Source organism: Bubalus kerabau, chromosome 22 (assembly GCF_029407905.1).
Source record: "Bubalus kerabau isolate K-KA32 ecotype Philippines breed swamp buffalo chromosome 22, PCC_UOA_SB_1v2, whole genome shotgun sequence".
NCBI lineage: Eukaryota > Metazoa > Chordata > Mammalia > Artiodactyla > Bovidae > Bubalus > Bubalus kerabau.
Genome location: NC_073645.1, coordinates 19,016,843 through 19,041,445, shown reverse-complemented (window position 1 = coordinate 19,041,445; position 24,603 = coordinate 19,016,843). Strand labels below are relative to the sequence as shown.

Below are 24,603 nucleotides of genomic sequence, written 5' to 3'. Positions count from 1 at the left end.
CTTTTGATCAGTGATATTGGCCTGTAGTTTACTTTTTTTGTGGGATCTTTGTCAGGTTTTGGTATTAGGGTGGTGGTGGCCTCATAGAATGAGTTTCGAAGTTTACCTTCTTCTGCAATTTTCTGGAAGAGTTTGAGTAGAATAAGTGTTAGTCCTCTCTTAATTTTTGGTAGAATTCAGCTGTGAAGCCGTCTGGACCTGGGCTTTTGTTTGCTGGAAGATTTTGATTACAGTTTCAATTTCTGTGCTTGTGATGGGTCTGTTAAGATTTTCCATTTTTTCCTGGTTCAGTTTTGAAAAGTTATACTTTCCTAATAATTTGTCCATTTCTTCCAAGTTGTCCATTTTATTGGCATATAGTTGCTGATAGTAGTCTCTTATGATCCTTTGTATTTCTGTGTTGTCTGTTGTGATCTCTCCATTTTAATTTCTAATTTTGTTGATTTGAATTTTCTCCCTTTGTTTCCTCATGAGTCTGGCTAATGGTTTGTCAATTTTATTTATCCTCTCAAAGAACCAGCTTTTAGCTTTGTTGATTTTTGCTATGGTCTCTATTGTTTCTTTTGCATTTATTTCTGCTTTAATATTTATGATTTCTTTCCTTCAAGTAACCCTGGATTTCTTCATTTCTTCCTTTTCTAGTTGGTTTAGGTGTAGAATTAGGTTATTTATTTGACTTTTTTCTTATTTCTTGAGGTAAGCCTGTATTCCTATGAACCTTCCCCTTAGCACTGCTTTTACAGTGTCCCATAGGTTTTGGGTTGTTGTGTTTTCATTTTCGTTCATTTCTATGCATATTTTGATTTCTTTTTTTATTTATTCTGTGATTTGTTGGTTATTCCAAAGCGTGTTATCCAGCCTCCATATGTTGGAATTTTTAATAGTTTTTTCTCTGTTCAGTTCAGTTCAGTTGCTCAGTCGTGTCTGACTCTTTGTGACCCCATGAATCGCAGCATGCCAGGCCTCCCTGTCCATCACCAACTCCCGGAGTTCACTCAAACTCATCTCCATCAAGTCGGTGATGCCATCCAGCCATCTAATCCTGTGTCGTCCCCTTCTCCTCCTGCCCCCAATCCCTCCCAGCATCAGAGTCTTTTCCAATGAGTCAACTCTTTTCATGACTTGGCCAAAGTATCGGAGTTTCAGCTTCAGCATCAGTCCTTCCAATGAACACCCAGGACTGATTTCCTTTAGAATGAACTGGTTGGATCTCCATGACATCCAAGGGACTCTCAAGAGTCTTCTCCAACACCACAGTTCAAAAGCATCAATTCTTTGGCACTCACCTTTCTTCACAGTCTAACTCTCACATCCATACATGACCACTGGAAAAACCATAGCCTTGACTAGATGGAACTTTCTTGGCAAAGTAATGTCTATGCTTTTTAATATACTGTTTAGGTTGGTAATAACTTTCCCACCAAGAAGTAAGCGTCTTTTAATTTCATGGCTGCATTCACCATCTCCAGTGAATTTGGAGCCCCCCAGAATAAAGTCTGACACTGTTTCCACTGTTTCCCCATCTATTTCCCATGAAGTGATGGGGCCAGATGCCTTGATGTTAGTTTTCTGAATGTAGTTGACATCTAATCTTAATGCATTGTGATCAAAAAAGATGCTTGGAATGATTTCAAGTTTTTTGAATTTACCAAAGCTAGATTTATGGCCTAGGATGTGATCTATCCTGGAGAAGGCTCCATGTGCACTTGAGAAAAAGGTGGAATTCATTGTTTTGGGGTGAAATATCCTATAGATATCAAATAGCTCTTACTGGTCCATTGTATCATTAAAAGTTTCTGTTTCCTTGCTAATTTTCTGTTTAGTTGATCTATGCATAGGTGTGAGTGGGATATTAAAGTCTCCTGCTACTATTTTGTTATTGTTAATTTCCCCTCTACTTGTTAGCATTTGCCTTACATATTGTGGTGCTCCTATGTTGGGTGCATATATATTTATAATTGTTATATCTTCTTCTTGGATTGATCACTTGATCATTATGTAGTGTCCTTCTTTGTCTCTTTTCACAGCCTTTATTTCAAAGTCTATTTTATCTGATGTGAGTATTGCTACTCCTGCTTTCTTTGGGTCTCCAATTGCATGAAGTATCTTTTTCAAGCCCTTCACTTTTAGTCTGTAGGTGTCCCTTGTTTTGAGGTGGGTCTCTTGTAGACAGCATATATAGGGATCTTGTTTTTGTATGCATTCAGCCAGTCTTTGTCTTTTGGTTGGTGCATTCAATTCATTTACATTTAAGGTAATTATTGATAAGTATGATCCCATTGCCATTTACATTGTTGTTTGGGGTTTGAGTTTGTACACCTTTTCTCTGTTTCCTGTCTAGAGAAGATCCTTTAGCATTTGTTGAAGAGCTGGTTTGGTGATGCTAAATTCTCTCAGCTTTTGCTTGTCTGTAAAGCTTTTGATTTCTCCTTCATATTTGAAGGAGATCCATGCTGGGTATGGTAATCTGGGTTGTAGGTTTTTCTCTTTCATCAGTTTAAATATGTTCTGCCATTCCCTTCTGGCCTGAAGACTTTCTATTGAAAGATCAGCTGTTATCCTTATGGGAGCCCCCTTGTGTGTTGTTTGTGTTTTTTTCCCTTGCTGCTTTTAATATTTGCTCTTTGTTTGATTTTTTAAAATTTGATTAATATGTGTCTTGGGGTGTTTTGCCTTGGGTTATCCTGTTGAGACTCTCTGGGTTTCTTGGACTTGGGTGTCTATTTCCTTCCCTATTTTAGGGAAGTTTTCAATTATCATGTCCTCAAGTATTTTCTCATGGCCTTTCTTTTTGTCTTGTTCTTCTGGGACTCATGATTTGAATGTTGGGGCATTTGACATTGTCCCAGAGGCCTCTGAGGTTGCCTTCTTTTCTTTTAATTTTTTTTCTTTTTTCCTCTCAGCTTCATTTATTTCCATCATTCCATCTTCCATGTCACTTATCCTATTTTCTGCCTCCCTTATTCTACTGTTGGTTCCCTCCAGGGTGTTTTGATCTCAGTTATTCCATTATTCATTATCGATTGACTCTTTTTTATTTCTTCAAGGTGCTTGTTGAACATTTCTTGCATCTTCTCAATCATTGTCTCCAGGCTATTTATCTGTAACTCCATTTTGTTTTCAAGATTTTGGATCACTATTACTATCATTCTTCTGAAGTCTCCTAGATAGGTAGAATCCCTATCGCCTCCTCTTTTGTTTGGTTTGGCGGGCATTTATCATGTTCTTTTCATTCAGTTCAGTCACTCAGTCGTGTCTGACTCTTTGATACCCCATGGATTGCAGCACTCCTGGCCTCCCTGTACATCATCACCTCCCAGAGTCCACCCAAACCCATGTCCATTGTGTTGGTAATGCCATCCAACCATCTCATCCTCTGTCGTCCCCTTATCCTCCTGCCCACAATCTTTTCCAGTATCAGAGTCTTTTCCAATGAGTCAGGTCTCCGCATCAAGTGGCCAAAGTATTGGAGTTTCAGCTTCAACATCAGTCCCTCCAATGAACACCCAGGACTAATGTCCTTTAGGATGGACTTTTTGGATCTCTTTGCAGTCCAAGGGACTCTTAAGAGTCTTCTCCAACACCACAGGTCAAAATCATCAATTTGTTAGCTCTCAGCTTTCTTTATATTCCAATTCTCACATCCATACATGACTACTGGAAAAACCATAGCCTTTACTAGATGGACCTTTGTTGACAAAGTAATGTCTCTGCTTTTTAATATGCTGTCTAGGTTGGTCATAACTTTCCTTCCAAGCAGCAAGCGTCTTTTAATTTCATGGCTGCAATCACCATCTTCAGTGATTTTGGAGCCCAGAAAAATAAAGTCTGACACTGTTTCCACTGTTTCCCCATCTATTTCCCATGAAGTGATGGGACCGGATGCCATGATCTTCGTTTTCTGAATGTTGAGCTTTTAGCCAACTTTTTCACTCTCCACTTTCACTTTCATCAAGAGGCTCTTTAGTTCTTCTTCACTTTCTGCCATAAGGGTGGTGTCCTCTGCATATATGAGGTTATTGATATTTCTCCTGGCAATCTTGATTCCAGCTTGTGATTCCTTCAGCCCAGCATTTCTTATGATTACTCTGCATATAAGTTAAATAAGCAGGGTGACAATATACAGCCTTGACGTACTCCTTTTCCTATTTGGAACCAGATGTTGTTCCATGTCCAGTTTTAACTGTTGCTTCCTGACCTGTACACAGGTTTCTCAAGAGGCAATTCAGGTGGTCTGGTATTCCCATCTCTTTCAGAATTTTCCACAGTTTCTTGTGATCCACACAGTCAAAGGCTTTGGCATAGTCAATAAAGCACAAATAGATGTTTTTCTGGAACTCTCTTGGTTTTTCAAAGATCCAGCGGATGTTGGCTATTTGGTCTCTGGTTCCTCTGCCTTTTCTAAAACTGCTTGAACATCTGGAAGTTCATGGTTCACATATTGCTGAAGATTGGCTTGCAGAATTTTGAGCATTACTTTACTAGTGTGTGCTGCTGCTGCTGCTAAGTCACTTTAGTCGTGTCTGACTCTGTGTGACCCCAGAGACGGCAGCCCTCCAGGCTCCCCTGTCCCTGGGATTCTCCAGGCAAGAACACTGGAGTGGGTTGCCATTTCCTTCTCCAATGCATGAAAGTGAAAGGGGAAAGTGAAGTCACTCAGTCGTGTCCGACTCTTAGCGACCCTATGGATTGCAGCCTACCAGGCTCCTCCGTCCATGGGATTTTCTAGGCAAGAGTACTGGAGTAGGGTGCCATTGCCTTCTCCGACTAGTGTGTGAGATGAATGCAGTTGTGCGTTAGTTTGAGCATTCTTTGGAATTACCTTTCTTTGGGGTTGGAATGAAAACCGACTTTTTCCAGTCCTCTGGCCACTGCTGATTTTTCCAAGTTTGCTGACATGAAAAGTGCAACACTTTCACAGCATCATCTTTTAAAATTTGAAAGAGCTGAACCCAAATTCCATAGCCTCCATTAGCTTTGTTCTTAGTGATGCTTCCTACGGCCCACCTGAGTTCACATTCGAGGATGTCTGGCCCTAGGTGAGTGTGAGTGATCACACCATGGTGATTATCTTGGTCGTGAAGATCTTTTTTATACAGTTCTTCTGTGTATTCTTGCCACCTTTTCTTAATATCTTCTGCTTCTGTTAGGTCCATACCATTTCTGTCCTTTATTGAGCTCATCTTTGCATGAAATATTCCCTTGGTATCTCTAATTTTCTTGAAGAGATCTCTAGTCTTTCCCATTCTATTGCCTTCCTCTATATTTTTGCATTGATCACTGAGGAAGGCTTTCTTATCTCTCCTTGCTATTCTTTGGAACTCTGCATTCAAATGGGTATATCTTTCCTTTTCTCCTTTGCTTTTTGCTCCTCTTCTTTTCACAGCTATTTGTAAGGCCTCTTCAGATGCCATTTTGCTGTTTTGTATTTCTTTCTCTTGGGAATGGTCTTGATCTCCATCTCCTGTACAATGTCACAAATCTTTGTCTATAGTTCATCAGGCACTCTGTCTATCACATATAGTCCCTTAAATCTATTTCTCACTTCCACTGTATAGTCATAAGGGATTTGATATAGGTCATACCTGAATGGTCTAGTGGTTTTCCCCACTTTCTTCAATTTAAGTCTGAATTTGCCAGTAAGGAGTTCATGATCTGAGCCACAGTCAGCCCCTGGTCTTGTTTTTGCTGACTGTATAGAGATTCTCTGTCTTTGGCTGCAAAGGAGATAATCAATCTGATTTCAGTGTTTACCATCTGGTGATGTCTATGTATAGAGTCTTCTCCTGTGTTTTTGGAAGAGGGTGTTTGCTATGACCACTGCTTTCTCTTGGCAGAGCTCTGTTAGCCTTTGCCCTGCTTCATTCTGTACTCCAAGGCCAAATTTGCCTGTTACTCCAGGAGTTTCTTGACTTCCTACTTTTGCATTACAGTCCCCTATAATGAAAAGGACATCTTTTTTGGGTGTTAGTTCTAGCAGATCTTGTAGGTCTTCATAGAACCATTCAACTTCAGCTTCTTCAGCATTACTTGTTGGGGCATAGACTTGGATTACTGTAATATTGAATGGTTTGCCTTGAAAATGAACAGAGATCATTCTGTCATTTTTGAGATTCCATCCAAGTACTGCATCTTGGACTCTTTTGTTGACCATGATGGCTACTCCATTTCTTCTAAGGGATTCCTGCCCACAGTAGTAGATATAATGGTCATCTGAGTTAAATTCACCCATTCCAGTCCATCTTAGTTTGCTGATTCCTAGAATTTTGATGTTCACTCTTGCCATCTCCTGTTTGACCACTTCCAATTTGCCTTGATTCATGGACCTGACATTCCAGGCTCCTATGCAATATTGCTCTTTAGAGCATTGAATCTTGCTTCTATTACCAGTCCCATCCACAACTGGGTATTGTTTTTCCTTTGGCTCCACCCCTCCATTCTTTCTGGAGTTATTTCTCCACTGATCTCCAGTAGCTTTCTCATGTTCCTTTTCCTGCTAAATAGTTCTCTGCCTTTTCATTTTGTTTAGATTGCTGTGTTTGGGGTGGCCTTTCTGTATTCTTGCCATTTGTGGTTCCTCTTTATTGTGGAGGTTCCTCCCTGAGGATGGGGTTGGACGAGTGGCTTGTCAAGGTTTCCTGTTTAGGGAAGCTTGCGTCTGGTGTTCTGGTGGGTGGAGCTGAATTTCTTCTCTCTGGAGTGCAGTGATGTGTTCTGTAGTGAGTTTTGAGATGTGTGTGGGTTTGGTGTGGCTTTGGACAGCCTGTATATTACAGCTCAGGTCTATGTTCCTGCTTTGTTGAAGAATTAGCTTGGTGTGTCTTGCTCTGAAAATTGTTGGCTCTTGGGCAGAGCTTGGTTTCAGTGTAGGTATGGACGCTTTTGGCTGAGCTCTTATCAATTAATGTTCCCTGGAGTCAGGAGTTCTCTGGTGTTCTCAGGTTTTGGATTTAAGCCTCCTGCCTCTGGTTTTCAGTCTTATCTTGAAGTAGTCTCAAGACTTCTCCATCCATACAGCACCAATGATGAAATATCTAGTTAATGGTGAAAAGGTGAGGGACACCCAGAAAGGTTCGCTGAGTTACATGGAGCAGAGAAGAGGGAGGAGGGAGATAAAGGTGACCAGGAGGAGAAGAGGGGGAATCAAAAGGGGAGAGAGCAATCTAGCCAGTAATCAAATCCCTATGTGCTCTCCACAGCCTGGAACACCCAGAGAGGTTCACGGAGTTACATGGAGAAGAGAAGAGAAGAGGGAAGAAGGAGATAGAAGTTGCTAGAAGGAGAAGGGTGGGAGGGTCAAAAGGAGAGAGGCAAATTTAGCCAGTTATCAGTTTCCTAAGTGTTCACCACAGCCTGGAATACCCAAAGAGATTAACAGAGTTGGGTAGAGAAGAGATGGGGGAGGGAGGAGATAGAGGTGACCTAGGGGAGAAAAAGGAGAGTCAAAAGGGGGAGAGGGCAATCAAGCCAGTAATCATACTCCTAGGTAAAAATGGGTACTGAAGATTGGATTCTTAAAGGTACAAAATTAATAACAAATACCAAAAAGCAAAGATTAAAAATCTAGAGTAGAGGTTAGACTCTCAAAAATACAATATTAAAAAAACAAAACGCAACCACAAAAATTATAAAAATATATATGAAATTTGCTTTAAAAATAGGGTCTTTCTTTTGCAAGGCAGGTTATAAAAATGAAAATTAAAGCAGTAATAAAGGACTTAAAAATTAAAAAATTTAAAAATATTAATAGTAAAAATATATCTAGGAATTTCTCTGGAGCTGTTGTGGGTAGTGTGAGGTCAGTTCAGTTTCAGATAGTTCCTTGTTACAGCTTATACTTCTCAAGGTCTGTAGGCCCCTTCCAAAGTAGTTGGTGCCAACTACAGGATTTTAAAAGAGTGTTGCACCTATCACTTCCAAAGACGTTCCCTCTGTTTATTTTGGCTTCTTCTGTTTGCAGGTCTCTTCAGTGTCTAATTTCTGCCCTGACACAAGGGAGCGAAGGTGGTCACTTATTTAGGCTCACTTGTTCAGTCGTGCTGTGGGGAGGGAGGAAAACTGCAAACAAATATCCCTGGCGTGTGTGGAGAGTGCTCACAGTGTCCATGACACACTGGGTTTGCCCTGCTCAGGTTGTGTGTGCTTTCCCAGTCTACACTGCTCAGGCTCCAGGTTGCTCTGCCGGGGAATTATCTAAAGCAGGCCCTGGGTTGCGTGCACCTCCCAGGTCTAAGCCACTCAGATTCAGCTTCTTGGGTATTCCATAAAGATGCAGACTCGGTTGGGCCTGTGTTTTGTGTCCTTCCCAGGTCCAAGCAGTTCAGGTGACCAGGTGCTTGGCAAGCGCACTCTCCCCAGGTGGGGTGGTGCATCTTATCACCTCCCTGGTCCCAGCTGCTCGGTTTCCTGGGTGTGCAGTGGGAGTGCCATCTCAGGCGTGCCTAGTGTCTCCTCTGGGGAGCTGATCTCTGGTTGCAACCCTCCTGGTGGATGTCAACTGTCCAGGATCCCAGGTAGACTTGGTTAGCAACTGGGAGCCTGCTCGCAGTTTTGTCGCAGATGCCATCTCTGGAGCCAAGATTGCCCCTTTCCAGCTCTGGCTGTCGTCCACCTGCCTCTCTGTCTCCGGCAGGGGATGGGCCAGCCTACAGCTGGCTAGCTCTCCTCTGGTATTCGCTCAGTCCTTTGTTCTGTGAGCCGGCTGGCAGTGCCTTAGCTTAGAGCTTTTTTCAGGAAAGTTCTCTCTCTCTCTCTTTTTTCTCTCTCTGGCTATCCCACTGTTTGGATTGCTATCTCATTTAGCTCCCTCAGATTGTCCTCAGGGCATTCAGACCTGGTCCCTACCCTAAGCAATGCCGCCTGCACCTCCCTGTTCATCCCCTGCTTGCTGCTGGTGGACGCTAGCATCTGGGCTACTTCTCCACTGTGAGTTGTTGTCAGGCGTGTAATCTGTGGGTTTTATTTATTTATTTGTCCTCCCGGTTATGTTGCCCTCTGAGATTCCAAAACTCCCCACAGACCCGCCGGTGAGAGGGTTTCCTAGTGTTTGGAAACTTCTCCTCTTTTATGACTCCCTCTCCGGGATGGGTCTCCATCCCTAACTCTTTTGTCTCTCTTTTAATCTTTTATATTTTGTCCTACCTCCTTTAAAAGATAATGGGCTGCCTTTCTGGGTGCCTGGTGTCCTCTGCCAGTGTTCAGAAGTTGTTTTGTGGAACTTGCTCAGCATTCAAATGATCTTTTGATGAATTTGTGGGGGAGAAAGTGGTCTCCTGGTCCTATTCCTCTGCCATCTTAAGACTGCCCCTCACTATGAACTTTTATCTTAAAACTGTTTTTCCTGAATCTCATGAGTTTTAATATGCTGTGCTTGCATTTTTGTTTGTCTCAATGTATTTTTTGATTCTCTTCTTTGAATCATCAATTGTTCAATAGCACATTGTTTATTTATTTTTTTTTTTTAATTTTAATTTTTTTTTATTGAAGGATTTTGCTTGACAGAATTTTGTTGTTTTCTTTTTTTTTTTTTTCCATTTTTTTTTAATTTTATTTTATTTTTAAACTTTACATAACTGTATTAGATTTGCCAAATATCAAAATGAATCCGCCACAGGTATACATGTGTTCCCCATCCTGAACCCTCCTCCCTCCTCCCTCCCCCTTCCATCCCTCTGGGTCGTCCCAGTGCACCAGCCCCAAGCATCCAGTATCGTGCATCGAACCTGGACTGGCAACTCATTTCATACATGATATTTACATGTTTCAATGCCATTCTCCCAAATCTTCCCACCCTCTCCCTCTCCCACAGAGTCCATAAGACTGTTCTATACATCAGTGTCTCTTTTGCTGTCTCGTACACAGGGTTATTGTTACCATCTTTCTAAATTCCATATATATGCGTTAGTATACTGTATTGGTGTTTTTCTTTCTGGCTTACTTCACTCTGTATAATAGGCTCCAGTTTCATCCACCTCATTAGAACTGATTCAAATGTATTCTTTTTAATGGCTGAATAATATTCCATTGTGTATATGTACCACAGCTTTCTTATCCATTCATCTGCTGATGGACATCTAGGTTGCTTCCATGTCCTGGCTATTATAAACAGTGCTGCGATGAACATTGGGGTACTCGTGTCTCTTTCCCTTCTGGTTTTCTCAGTGTGTATGCCCAGCAGTGGGATTGCTGGATCATAAGGCATGTCTATTTCCAGTTTTTTAAGGAATCTCCACACTGTTCTCCATAGTGGCTGCACTAGTTTGCATTCCCACCAACAGTGGAAAAGGGTTCCCTTTTCTCCACACCCTCTCCAGCATTTATTACTTGTAGACTTTTGGATTGCAGCCATTCTGACTGGTGTGAAATGGTACCTCATAGTGGTTTTGATTTGCATTTCTCTGATAATGAGTGATGTTGAGCATCTTTTCATGTGTTTGTTAGCCATCTTTATGTCTTCTTTGGAGAAATGTCTATTTAGTTCTTTGGCCCATTTTTTGATTGGGTCATTTATTTTTCTGGAGTTGAGCTGTAGGAGTTGCTTGTATATTCTCGAGATTAGTTGTTTGTCAGTTGCTTCATTTGCTATTATCTTCTCCCATTCTGAGGGCTGTCTTTTCACCTTGCTAATAGTTTCCTTTGATGTGCAGAAGCTTTTAAGGTTAATTAGGTCCCATTTGTTTATTTTTGCTTTTATTTCCAATATTCTGGGAGGTGGGTCATAGAGGATCCTGCTGTGATGTATGTCAGAGAGTGTTTTGCCTATGTTCTCCTCTAGGAGTTTTATAGTTTCTGGTCTTACGTTTAGATCTTTAATCCATTTTGAGTTTATTTTTGTGTATGGTGTTAGAAAGTGTTCTAGTTTCATTCTTTTACAAGTGGTTGACCAGAGTTCCCAGCACCACTTGTTAAAGAGATTGTCTTTAATCCATTGTATATTCTTGCCTCCTTTGTCGAAGATAAGGTGTCCATATGTGCGTGGATTTATCTCTGGGCTTTCTATTTTGTTCCATTGATCTATATTTCTGTCTTTGAATAGCACATTGTTTAATCTCCATATCTTTGTGAATTTTCCAGTTTTCTTCTTGTAATTGATTTCTTGATTTGTACCATTTTGGTTGGAAAAGGTAGTTGATATGATTTTAATCTTCTTAATTTATTAATACCTTTTTTGTACTCTATCATATGATCTATTCTGGAGAATCTTTCATCTGTGCTTAGAAGAACATGTTCTGTTGCTTTTGGATGGAGTCTTCCTTATATGTCTGTTAAGTGCATTCTGACTTTTAAGTGGGAATGCCTAGCTCATTAAAAAATATTTTTTAATTTATTTTTTAATGTAAATTTATTTATTTTAATTGGAGGCTAATTACTTTACAATATTGTATTGGTTTTGCCATACATCAACATGAATCTGCCACGGGTGTACACAAATTTAATATAATTATCAATAGGTGTTTTATTTCTATAAATCTATCATTTTTGTTCCACTTGTTCACTCAATTTATATTCCACTTTTCCTCCTTCATTATTTTATTATTCTTGGAATAATTATATATTAAAATAATTGTTTTTGTTTGTCCTTCTCCTTTCAGTTCAGTTCAGTCGCTCAGTCGTGTCCGACTCTTTGTGACTCCAGGAATTGCAGCACGCCAGGCCTCCCTGTCCATCACCAACTCCCGGAGTTCACCCAAACTCATGTCCATTGAGTCGGTGATGCCATCCAGCCATCTCATCCTCTGTTGTCCTCTTCTTTATATTCCTTTATTTCTCCTTTTCTTCCTTCTTCTGGAATAGTTTAAGATTTTGTGCTACTGTAAATTTCTATTGGCATCAAACTATTTTTTTTAGTGTTTTTTCTTGAGATTACAGTGCATTTGCATGTGTGAAGTCGCTTCTGTAACCCTATGGACTGTAGCCTGCCAGCCTTCTCTGTCCATGGAATTCTCCAGGCAAGAATACCAGAGTGGATTGCCCTCCTCCATTGCAATCCATGCCCTCCTCCAGGAGATCTTCCTGACCCAGTGATTGAACCCACGTCTTCTGTGTCTTTTGCATTGGCAGGCAGGTTCTTTACCACTAGCACCACCTGAGAAGCCCCTGAGGTTACAATTTGCATCCTTATATATTTACAGTCTTAAAATTAATATTATTAAATTTTGTTTAAAATACAAGGACACTGCAGTTGTATATGGCTATTTAATTTGTTCCACTTCCTTTATGTTAAAGTTATCACATGTATATTTTGTATATTATGAACATACCATTAATGTTATAAATTTTGCTTTAAAGCAAGGTTGGCAAAATTTTTGTAAAGGGCATGGAAAAGCTAAACAAATTACCTATGGTCATAAACCTTAATTTAAGAGAGAAATACTTGATTGATGATAAAAACTAAACTTCAAATCATTATGTACTATATCTCTGAGTTTATGAAAACCTTACTAGAGCCCAGAAATTCCTTCTTGTTTCCACAAGTGCATGCAACAATTACATTGAAAAAACATAGCAGCAAGAGGGATACTTATCAGTTTCTCATCTTAGAGGGAAACCGAATAGTTTTCAAGAATATGGCCAATCAGGTCATGTTTGGAGAGGACCCTATATTAAGTTCCAAAGAGAATGAGCTGAATTTTTAGTGACATCAGCACTTTTAATCAACACTCCAATTTATTTGTCAAGAACAAAGCACCTGCCTTAATTTTCTGAAGAGCAAGTGCTGTTGGTAGGCTACAAGCTGAAGATGATTAGCCTTGGATCACTTAACAGTGCCCTGGACTGGCACTGTTGATTTATATGATTGAATCATACATCATTTATATGATTTATATGGCATCATATGACTTAAGACCTGTTAGGCCTGGTCATTAATTTGTTCTTTGACATGGAGAGAATAAAATATGTTTGTGCCTCAGCCACCTCATTTATAAAATAAAAGGATTAGATAAGGCATTTTTTTCAAACTCCATGACTTTCTTTATAATCTAGTTATTGTGTTTCTCTTTATCTCAGGGCACAGTCATATTAACATCTCTGACTTCTGTTCTGCATGATGATAAGGAGTTTCCCAACTCAGGGCAGTTTGATCCTGGTCACTTCCTGGATGAAAGTGGCAACTTTAAGAAGACTGACCACTTCATGGCTTTTTCAGCAGGCAAGCATGCTTCATTTTTGTCTGTACATTAGAGGTCAAATGAGAGGAGGAAGAGCTTTGTATGGAGGCAACTCTGAGCTGGACAAATTGTCATTTTCATGAGGCCAGAGGCACCACTCCCAAGCTGCAGATAATTTCTGATTGGATTAGAGGCTGCACTCACTGAGTTCTGCCCTCTCACCCATCTCTGACAATCTTAAGGGCTCCTCGCAGAAGTCTAGTTCCACTGAGACTTTTCTCCCCCGTCCAGAGATGCCATTCACTCAATAAATGTCTCTGAGGACCTTATATGTAGTAGACCCATGCTCACTCAGATCCAGGGATAGAAATGTGAATAAGGGACAGCTCTCCTTTAAGAAAGGAATGTGAGTTAATAGGTGATGATACTCCAGAGAGACAAGTGCTACTCAAAAGGCTTCTGTGGAAACCCAGAGAGAGGAGCTCCTGAATCTTACATTTTGGGACAGGGCAGAGGACAGAGTAGTTGGAACAAAAGAGAAATTTTCTTGCAGGAAGAAATATTTTAGTATCTTCTTTTAATTTGGGGAGGTCCTTGAAAGAAAGAGGCAGGGTACTCAAAAAGTTTCATTAAAGGCAGTTTAATGAAGAGACTCTTTTCAGAGGTGTGGACATGATTAACTGAAGTATCAAGGAATGGTCAAGTATTCAGGGATGAGCATCAACAGAACAATGTCATCATCCTATGTCAGAAGGACTGGGAGAAGGAGGGTGTTGCTGGAACCCAAGCAGATCTTTAGCAAAGAGAGAATGGATGCCTCAGCAGGAGATGGGTCTATAGGTTGGAGAATACAGCCACCGCTGAAATTGTGGCCTGACAGGCTGGGACTGAGGGAGGGCATACTCTAACCTTCTCAATGTCTAATCCTCTGAGTTTCTTCACGGTGAAGAAGGGAACTAACTAGTGGGGTTATGCAGTCCATAGAAATCAACTTCCTAAATATACAGTAGGTGTAAAAGAAAAACAAACACAGTATGGATCTGGAAAGATGGAGAAATGGAGAGTGTTCAGCACAGTCCAAAGGATAAGGGTAGAAAGTAGAGGGTGAAGGGCCTTTCCTACAGAAGGAACTGAAATAGGGATAGAAATAGGAGGTTTACTCCTCATTAAACATCCAGGAAAATAGGTTTGAAGGAATGCTTGATGCTTGGTCCCAAGATTATAAACAATGCCCAGAATTTGATCTCAAAATGAGATCCTGCTAATCTTTTCCTTATCTACTTCCTGAATTTTGGGTCCATTGTTTCATAACAAACTGGCTTAAGATTTCTGCCCAGTTTGTGGGGTTTGCAGGATTGCTTTGTCTTGGCACTGTAGTATCATTATAAGACCTAAGGCTTTACTTTGTTGTTGCTGTTCAGTTGCTAAGTCATGTTTGACTCTTTGCAACCCCATGGATGGCAGCACACCAGGCCCTCTGTCCTCCACTGTCTCCCGGAGTTTGCTCAAATTCATGTCCATTGAGTTGGTGAAACTATCTACCCATCTCATCCTCTGTCACATCCCTTCTCCTTTTGCCTTTACTTTATGAGCTTATATTCCAGGGTGTGGGACACAGGATAATTATAATTTCATGTGAAACATTTTGTATTAGAAGTATTTATGAGTCTTGTGGAAAACCAGCAAGAGAGTGAATTATATCCCCCTGGATAGATCAAAGAACTGTGTATAGAGCAGGTGACACCTGTGGTGGATCTAGAAGGATGTAGATAATCTCAGCAGGAAGAGCTGAGGGAAACAATATTTCAGTTGGAGGAATGACTGGATACTCATAACACTTGAAATAGCTGGTGTGTCTGGGGATTAGAGAATGGTTAATAATATTTGTGTCAAGTTTGTGACATTTCTTTTTATACTTGGCAATGGTAAACTCTTGAAATATTGTTAGAAACAGAGACATGACAAGGTAAGATTAGTTTTAGGAATCCAGATGAGGAGAAATAAATCTGTTGTTGAGTCTTGAATTGGAAGTAGATGGAAAAATATAGTGTGGAGCTCATGTTATTTGGGATGGGTGAGTGTGTATGTAGAAAGATATTACTGGCAAGCCTCAGGAAAGCAATATTGACATGGGTGTACATAACAGACTCCGTTTAATAGAGAATGTACACTGAAATCTGTTCTGAGGAAATGAAGCAAGCCGGATTTTGGTGTAAATAGAAGAAGCCATAGGTTAATTTGTCTTTTATTAATTTGTTTGTTTATGTATTTACTCATTCCATATTTATTTATGCTCCGCTTTGTGATATGTTAGAAATAGAATTGAACAACTATTTAATTTATGTGTCATTTTTAGGAAAAAGAGTTTGTGCTGGAGAAGGCCTGGCCCGCATGGAGCTGTTTTTACTCCTGGTCAGCATTTTACAGCATTTTACCTTGAAATCTGTGGTTGATCCAAAGTACATTGATACTGCACCAAGTTTCAAAGGGTTAGTCTCTATTCCACCCTTCTGTGAGATGTGTTTCATTCCAGTCTGAAGAAAGGGCTGACTGCCAGGTTGCAGAGTGAACCTCTCCAGCTCCATCTACACAAGCTGATGCTCTCTGTCCTGGCTGTTACCCATTGTCCAACTCTCCCTTACCTTTAGGAGTGACATTCTTGAGCCCTGCCTGTTCTAATTTTCTTTAAGATTCAGTTCAAGTTTTTTTTTTTGCATGAAATAAAACAGTTTTGTCCCCAATAATTTTTTTTTTTAATTACAGCCCTGAGATCTTAAGCTACATCCCATTTATTGTGTATACCAAATGGAGGGCACCTTATAAATGTCATATTTTATTAAAAATTAAAATTGGCAATTATCCCATGTGATAAAATTTTTAAAAATACATTCATCTCTTACTCCTATTTATCTCTCTGGGGGAATGATCTCTTGATAGTTTGGATGTATAATTTTGCTTTTTCCCAATGTTTATTAAAAATATAATTATGTGTTTGATGGGTATGTTTGTGTATATATGTATATACATGCAAAAGAAATCAGGTGAAGATGACTCCAGCTAGAGGGAATAGTATGAGATAAAACTTGAATTTATTAGTCTTTCCAGAGATGTTCTTCCTCTTTCCCCTAGTGATTAGACACACACACACACACACACAGACACACAGACACACAGACACACAGACATATAAAGGCAAAGAAGAGGGGAAGGTAATTAATATACATGTGGGTTATATTTGAACATACACAGAGAAATCTATGTGTGTGTTTAGTGTTTGTGTGTGTATGTATTACTTATAGCTATGGTTTTTTGGTGACATTATATAATAGCATAAAGTTGATATTTTCACAAGCAGTGTAAGTTAATGTATCTCATAATACTCTGCTAATAGATATGATAATTTTTAAAAATTATCTTCCTATTCAAGGATATTTATATTATTTTTGAAACCTTGTTAATATAAAAATGCTACTATTAATACATGCACACATCTTCTATTATTCCTTTACTGTCTATTCAGGATAGTTTCTTAGAAGTGGTGTGGCTGCACATATATATGCACTTTAATTTTTCATAGATACAGAAGCATAATGCCCTAAAAATTACACATCTGCTTCAGTTCAGTTCAGTTCAGTTGCTCAGTCGTGTCTGACTCTTTGCAACTCCATGAATCGCAGCAGGCCAGGCCTCCCTGTCCATTACCAACTCCTGGAGTTCACTCAAAATCATGTCCATCGAGTCATTGATGCCATCCAGCCATCTCATCCTCTGTTGTCCCCTTCTCCTCCTGCCCCCAACCCACCCCCCTCCCCCCAGCATCAGAGTCTTTTCCAATGAGTTAAGGAACTCATTGGAAGTTAAGGAACATGATAAAAAGCTGACCAAACCAAACAAGAGAAGAAGAGATAGAGAGTCTAACTGAAGAGAATTCAGAATAATGATAGTAAAAATAATCCAAAATCCTGAAAACAAATGGAGTTACAGATAAATAGTCCTGAGGCAAGAATTGAGAAGAGGGAAGAAAAGTTTAACAAGGACCTAGAAGAAATAAAAAAGTCAATCAATAATGAATAATGCAATAAGCTGAGATCAAAAGCACTCTGGAGGGAACCAACAGTAGAATAACTGAGGCAGAAGATAGGATAAGTGAGGTGGAAGATAGAATGGTGGAAATAAATGAATCAGAGAGGAAAAAAGAAAACAGAATTTTAAAAAATGAGGACAACCTCAGAGACCTCTGGGACAATGTTAAACACCACAACATTCGAATCATAGAAGTCCCCAAAGAAGAAGACAAAAAGAAAGGCTATGAGAAAGTACTTGAGGAGATAACAGTTGAAAACTTCCCTAAAATGGGGAAGTAAATAGCCACCCAAGTCCAAGAAACCCAGAGAATCCCAAACAGGATGAACCAAGGTGAAACAACCCAAGACACATATTAATCAAATTAACAAAGATCAAAGACAAGGAACAAATATTAAACACAGTAAGGGAAAAACAACAAATAACACACAAGGGGATTCCCATAAGGATAATAGTAGATCTTTCAATAGAAACTCTTCAGGCCAGAAGGGAATGGCAGGACATACTGAAAGTGACATACTGAAAGAGAAAAACCTACAATTCAGATTATTGTACCGAGCTAGGATCTCATTCAAATATGAAGGACAAATCAAAAGCTTTATAGACAAGCAAAAGCTGAGAGAATTCAGCACCACCAAACGAGCTCTTCAACAAATACTAAAGGATCTTCTCTAGACAGGAAACACAGAAAAGGTTTATAAACTCGAACCCAAAACAACAAAGCAAATGGCAACGGGATCACACTTATCAATAATTACTTTAAATGTAAATGGGTTGAATGCTCCAACCAAAAGACAAAGACTGGCTGAAGGGATACAAGACCCCTATATATGCTGTCTACAAAAGGACCCACCTCAAACCTAGGGGCACATACAGATCGAAAGTGAAGGGCTGGAAAAAGATATTTCACACAAAAGGAGACTCAAAGAAAGCAGGAGTAGCATTACTCATATCAGATGAAATAGACTTTGAAATAAAGGCCATGAAAAGAGACAAAGAAGGACCTACATAATGATCAAAAGATCAATCCAAGAGGAAGATATAATAATTATAAATATATATGCACCCAACATAGGAGCACTGCAATATGTGAGACAAATGCTAACAAGTATGAAAGGGGAAATTAACAGTAACACAATAATAGTGGGAGACTTTAATACCCCACTCACTCCTATGGATATATCAACTAAACAGAAAATTAGCAAGGAAACACAAACTTTAAATGATACAATGGACCAGTTAGACCTAATTGATATCTGTAGGACATTTCACCCTAAAACAATGAATTTCACCTTTTTCTCAAGGGCACACAGAACCTTCTCCAGGACAGATCACATCCTGGGCTATAAATCTAGCCTTGGTAATTTCCAAAAAATTTGAAATCATCTCAAGCACCTTTTCTGATCACAATGTGGTGAAATTAGATGTCAACTACAGGAAAAAAATATTAAAAATACAAACATATAAAGGCTAAATAACACACTTCTGAATAACCAACAAATAAGAGAAAACACAAAACCCCAAAGCCTATGGGATTCAGTAAAAGCAGTGCTAAGGGGAAGGTTCATAGCAATACAAGCCTACATCAAGAAGCAGGAGAGAAATCAAATAAATAACCTAACACTACACCTAAAGCAACTAGAAAAAGAAGAAATGAAGCACCCCAGGGTTAGTAGAAGGAAAGAAATAATAAAATTTACAGCAGAACTAAATGCAATATAAACAAGAGACCATAGCCAAAATCAACAAAGCTAAAAGCTGGTTCTTTGAGAAGATAAATAAAATTGACAGACCATTAGCCAGACTCATCAAGAAACAAAGGGAGAAGAATCAAATCAACAAAATTACAAATGAAAATGGAGAAATCACAACAGATAACATAGAAATACAAAGGATCATAAGAGACCACTATCAGCAACTATATGCCAATAAAATGGACAACGTGGAAGAAATGGACAAATTCTTAGAAATGTACAACTTTGCAAAACTGAACCAGGAAGAAATGGAAAATCTTAACAGACCCATCACAAGCATGGAAATCGAAACTGTAATCAGAAATCTTCCAGCAAACAAAAGCCCAGGACCAGATGGCTTCACAGCAGAATTCTATCAAAAATTTACAGAAAAGCTAACACCTATCCTACCCAAACTCTTCCAGAAAATTGCAGAGGAAGGTAAACTTCCAAACTCATTCTATGAGGCCACCATCACCCTAAAACAAAAACCAGACAAAGATGCCACAAAAAAAGAAAACCACAGGCCAATATCACTGATGAATATAGATGCAAAAATCCTTAACAAAATCCTAGCAAACAGAATCCAACAACATATTAAAAAAAATCATACATCATGACCAAGCGGGCTTTATCCCAGGGATGCAAGGATTCCTCAATATTCACAAATCAATCATTGTGATACACCACATTAACAAATTGAAAGATTAAAAACCATATAATTATCTCAATAGATGCAGAGAAAACCTTTGACAAAATTCAACATCCATTATGATAAAAACCCTCCAGAAAGCAGACATAGAAGCAACATATCTCAACCTAATAAAAGCCATACATGATAAACTCACAGCAAATATTTTCCTCAATGGAGAAACATTGAAAGCATTTCCCCTTAAGTCAGGAACTAGAGAAGGGTGCCCACTCTCACCACTACTATTCAGCATAGTTTTGGAAGTTACAGCCACAGCAATCAGAGCAGAAAAAGAAATAAAAGGAATGCAGACTGGAAAAAGAAGAAGTAAAACTCTCACTGTTTGCAGATGACATGATCCTCTACATAGAAAAGCCCAAAGACTCTATCAAAAAATAACTAGAGCTAATCAATGAATATAGGAAAGTTGCAGAAGATATAAATTAACACACAGAAATCCCTTGCATTCCTATATACTAACAATGAGAAAGCAGAAAGAGAAATTGAGGAAACAATTTCATTCACCAATGCAACGAAGAAAATAAAATACTTAGGAATAAATCTACCTAAAGAAACAAAAGACTTATATACTGAAAACTATAAAACACTGATGAAAGATATCAAAGATGACACAAATGATGGAGAAATATACCATGTTCATGGAGTGGGAGAAACAATATAGTGAACATGACTATACTACCAAAAGCAATCTATAGATTCAATGCAATCTCTATCTAGCTACCAACAGTATTTTTTCAGATAATTAGAACAAATAATTTCAAGTTTGTATGGAAATTCAAAAATCCTCGAATAGCCAAAGCAATCTTGAGAAAGAAGAATGCAACTGGAGGCTCTACTACAAAGCCACAGTCATCAAGACAGTATGGTACTGCACAAAGACAGAAATGTAGATCAATGGAACAAAATAGAAAGCCCAGAGATAAATCCACATACCTATGGACACCTTATCTTTGACAAAGGAGGCAGGAATATACAATACAGAAAAGACAATGTCTTTAACAAGTGGTGCTGGGAAAACTAGTCAACCACTTGTAAAAGAATGAAACTAGAACACTTTCTAACACCATACACAAAAATAAACTCAAAATGGATTAAAGATCTAAATGTAAGAGTAGAAACTAGAAAACTTCTAGAGGAAAACATAGGCAAAACACTCTCTGACGTGAATCATAGCAGGATCCTCTATGACCCACCTCCCAGAGTAATGGAAATAAAAGCAAAAATAAACAAATGGAACCTAATTAAAATTAAAAGCTTTTGCACAACGAAGGAAACTATAAGCAAGGTGAAAAGAGAGCCTTCATAATGGGAGAAAATAGTAACAAAAGAAGCAACTGACAAAGAATTTTTCTCAAAAATATACAAGCAGCTCCTGCAGCTCAATTCCAGAAAAATAAACGACCCAATCAAAAAATGGGCCAAAGAACTAAACAGACATTTCTTCAAAGAAGACATACAGATGGCTAACCAACACATGAAAAGATGCTCATCATCACGCATTATCAGAGAAATGCAAATTAAAACCACAATGTGGTGCCATCTCACGCTGGTCAGAATGGCTGTTATCCAAAAGCCTACAAACAATAAATGCTGGAGAGGGTGTGGAGAAAATGGAACCCACTTACACTGTTGGTGGGAATGCAAATTAGTATAGCCACGATGGAGAACAGTGTGGAGAGTTCTTAAAACCTGGAAATAGGACTACCGTATGACCCAGCTCTTTCACTCCTGGGCATACACCTGAGGAAAACAGAATTGAAAGAGACACTTGTACCCCATTGTTCATCGCAGCACTGTTTATAATAGCCAGGAATGGAAGCAACCTAGATGTCCATTGGCAGACTAATGAATAAGAAAGCAGTGGTACATATACACAATGGAGTATTACTCAGCTATTAAAAAGAATGCAGTTGAATCAGTTCTAATGAGGTGGATGAAACTGGAGCCTATTATACAGAGTTAAGTAAGTTAGAAAGAAAAACACCAATACAGTATATTAATGCATATATATGGAATTTAGAAAGATTGCAAGACAGCAAAAGAGATTCAGATATAAAGAAGACTTTTGGACTCTGTGGGAGAAGGCGAGGGTGGGATGATTTGAGAGAATAGCATTGAAACATGTATATTATCATATGTGAAATAGATTGCCAGTCCAGGTTCAATACATGAGGCACAGTGCTCAGGGATGGTGCACTGGGATGACCCTGAGGGATGGGATGGGGAGGGAGGTAGGAGGGAGGGTCAGGATGGCGAACACATGTACACCCATGGCTGATTCATGTGAATGTATGACAAAAACCACCACAATATTGTAAAGTAATTAGCCTCCAATTACAAATTTTTTAAAAAAGAAAAAATAGAGTAGCTCTCATAGAGTCAATGAAACAGTCTGAAACTCAGTTGTTGTTGCTAAATCACTTCAGTCGTGTCCGACTCTGTGCGACCCCATAGACAGCAGCCACCAGGCTCCCCCGTCCCTGGGATTCTCCAGGCAAGAACACTGGAGGGGTTGCCATTTCCTTCTCCAATACATGAAAGTGAAAAGTGAAAGGGAAGTCGCTCAATCGTGTCCGACTCTTCGCGACCCCATGGACTGCAGCCTACCAGGCTCCTCCATCCATGGGATTTTCCAGGCAAGAATACTGGAGTGGGGTGCCATCACCTTCTCTGCTGAAACTCAGTACTTGGGTGCAATATCAAAAACAACAAGATGATTTTGGTTCATTTCCAAGACAAACCATTCAATATCACATAATCCAAACCTAAGGCTGAGTGCCGAAGAATTGATGCTTTTGAACCGTGGTGTTGGAGAAGACTCTTGAGAGTCCCTTGGACTGCAAGGAGATCCAACCAGTCCATTCTGAAGGAGATCAGCCCTGGGATTTCTTTGGAAGGAATGATGCTAAAGCTGAAACTCCAATACTTTGGCCACCTCATGCGAAGAGTTGACTCATTGGAAAAGACTCTGATGCTGGGAGGGATTGGGGGCAAGAGGAGAAGGGGACGACAGAGGATGAGATGGCTGGATGGCATCACTGACTCGATGAACGTGAGTCTCAGTGCACTCCGGGAGTTGGTGATGGATAGGGAGGCCTGGTGTGCTGTGATTCATGGGGTCGCAAAGAGTCGGACACGGCTGAGCGACTGATCTGATCTATTTTTCGTGCATTATTTGTAAAAGACACTGTTCTTTCCCCACTGGGTAGTGTTGGCTTGGATTCATTTCTGGGCTCTCTATACTGTTATATTGCTCTGTGTCTATTTTTATGTTAGTACAAAACTGTTTAATTACCTTTTAAATATATTCAAAATCAGGAATTGTGATGCCTCCAGCTTTGTCCTTCTTTTTCAAGATTGCATTGACTATTTGGAGTCTTGTGGTTCCACATTAATTTTAATGTGATTTCTATTTTTGTATAAAAGGTCATTAGGATTTTGATGCATACTGCATGGAATATTAGATGGCTTTGGTTAGTATGGACACTTTAACAATATTAATTCTTCCAACCTATAAACATGGAATATCTTTCCATTTCTTTGTGTCTTTTGAAAGTTCTTTCAGCAATGTTTTGCATGGCTCAGTGTACAGGCTTTTGTTTTCTTAGTTATTAACTTTTTGATATTTTCCTTGCTACTACAGTTGTTATTGTATTTCTAATTAACACATAGGTTATTATTAGTATATACAGAAGCAACTGATTTTTGCATGTTGATCACCTTGTGTTCTGCAAATTAACTGAATTATTTCATTTATTAGTTCATACAGGATTTTATTATGGAATCTTTATGATTTTCTTCATAAAAGGTCATGTCATCTGTGAACAGATAAAATATTAGTTCTTCTCTGATTTGAATGCTTTTTATTTTATTTTTTTCTGATTTCTCTAACTATGATTTCTAATATGATGTTGGGTATCAGTGGTGCGAGTGGATTTCCTTCCTTGCTCCAGAGCTTAGGGAAAGAGCTTTCAGTTTTTTGAAATCTATGATTCTAAGTACTGGTTTTCATATGGACTTATTATTCCTAGTGTGTTGAGTTTTTTTGTAATGAAAGCTTGTTGACTGCTGTCAAATGCTTTTACTACATCTGTTGAGAAAATCATGTGATTTTTATTCTTTGTTGTGGTAATGTTGTATATCATACTGTTTGAATTTTGTATGTTGAAGCTGTCCTTCATGACAGGGATAAATCTTGAATAGCTATGATGTATAGTCCTTCTAATTTGCTGTTGAATTTGTGAGACTCTGTCCTTGTCTTTCCTTCTGGCTTTGATGTAGCAGAATTCATACTCACCAAGGGTACAGAAATCTTTCCACTGGTTTCCAGATGGTTATTTTACAAAGAGAATTTATTTATGTTGTTTTGAATCAATATGCCTACAGGGGAAAGTGTAGTTTAGCACTTCCTACAATGTCACGTTACAGATGTTATTCATTGTGTACATTTGGTCAGACTGTGTACTTAAGAAATTGACCTGTTTCAATTAAGTCATCAAATTGGTGGACATACAGTAATTCAGAATACTCTTTCATTATCCTTTTAATGTCCATGGCATCAAAGAGATGACTCCCCATTTCAATGATAGCTTGTGTAATTTCTGTCTTATAGCTTTTTTGAGGGTTCAGTTCAGTTCAGTTCAGTCACTCAGTCGGGTCCAACTCTTTGCGATCCCATGGACTGCAGTACGCCAGGCTTCCTGTCCATCACCAGCTCTCAGAACCTACTCAAATTCATGTTCAATGCATTTTGAGGGTAGCCTAGCTATAGATTTATCAATTCTATTCAAATTTTCAAAGAACTAGCATTGGTTTCATTGATTCTATTTAGTGATTTCCTTTATACAATCTTATTGATTTCTATTCTGATTTTCAACTGTAGTTTTCCTGGCTTACTTTGACTTTGAGCTTCCCTTGTGGCATGGCAGTAAAGAATCTGCCTGCCAATGCAGGATACCCAGGTTCA

At 39.1% G+C, this 24,603-nt stretch overlaps 1 protein-coding gene across 3 annotated transcripts in view; it reads left to right on the top strand.

The window, feature by feature from the left end:
• The window catches only part of LOC129636597 (cytochrome P450 2C31), a 43,090-nt gene extending 27,443 nt beyond the window's left edge, over positions 1-15,647 (top strand). For all 3 annotated transcript variants that reach the window (XM_055560080.1, XM_055560082.1, XM_055560081.1), the window contains 2 exons: positions 13,009-13,150; positions 15,466-15,647. In XM_055560080.1, coding sequence (XP_055416055.1) covers positions 13,009-13,150; positions 15,466-15,647 — 324 coding nt within the window. The remainder of the gene's footprint in view (positions 1-13,008; positions 13,151-15,465) is intronic.
• The last annotated feature ends 8,956 nt before the right edge of the window (positions 15,648-24,603 follow it).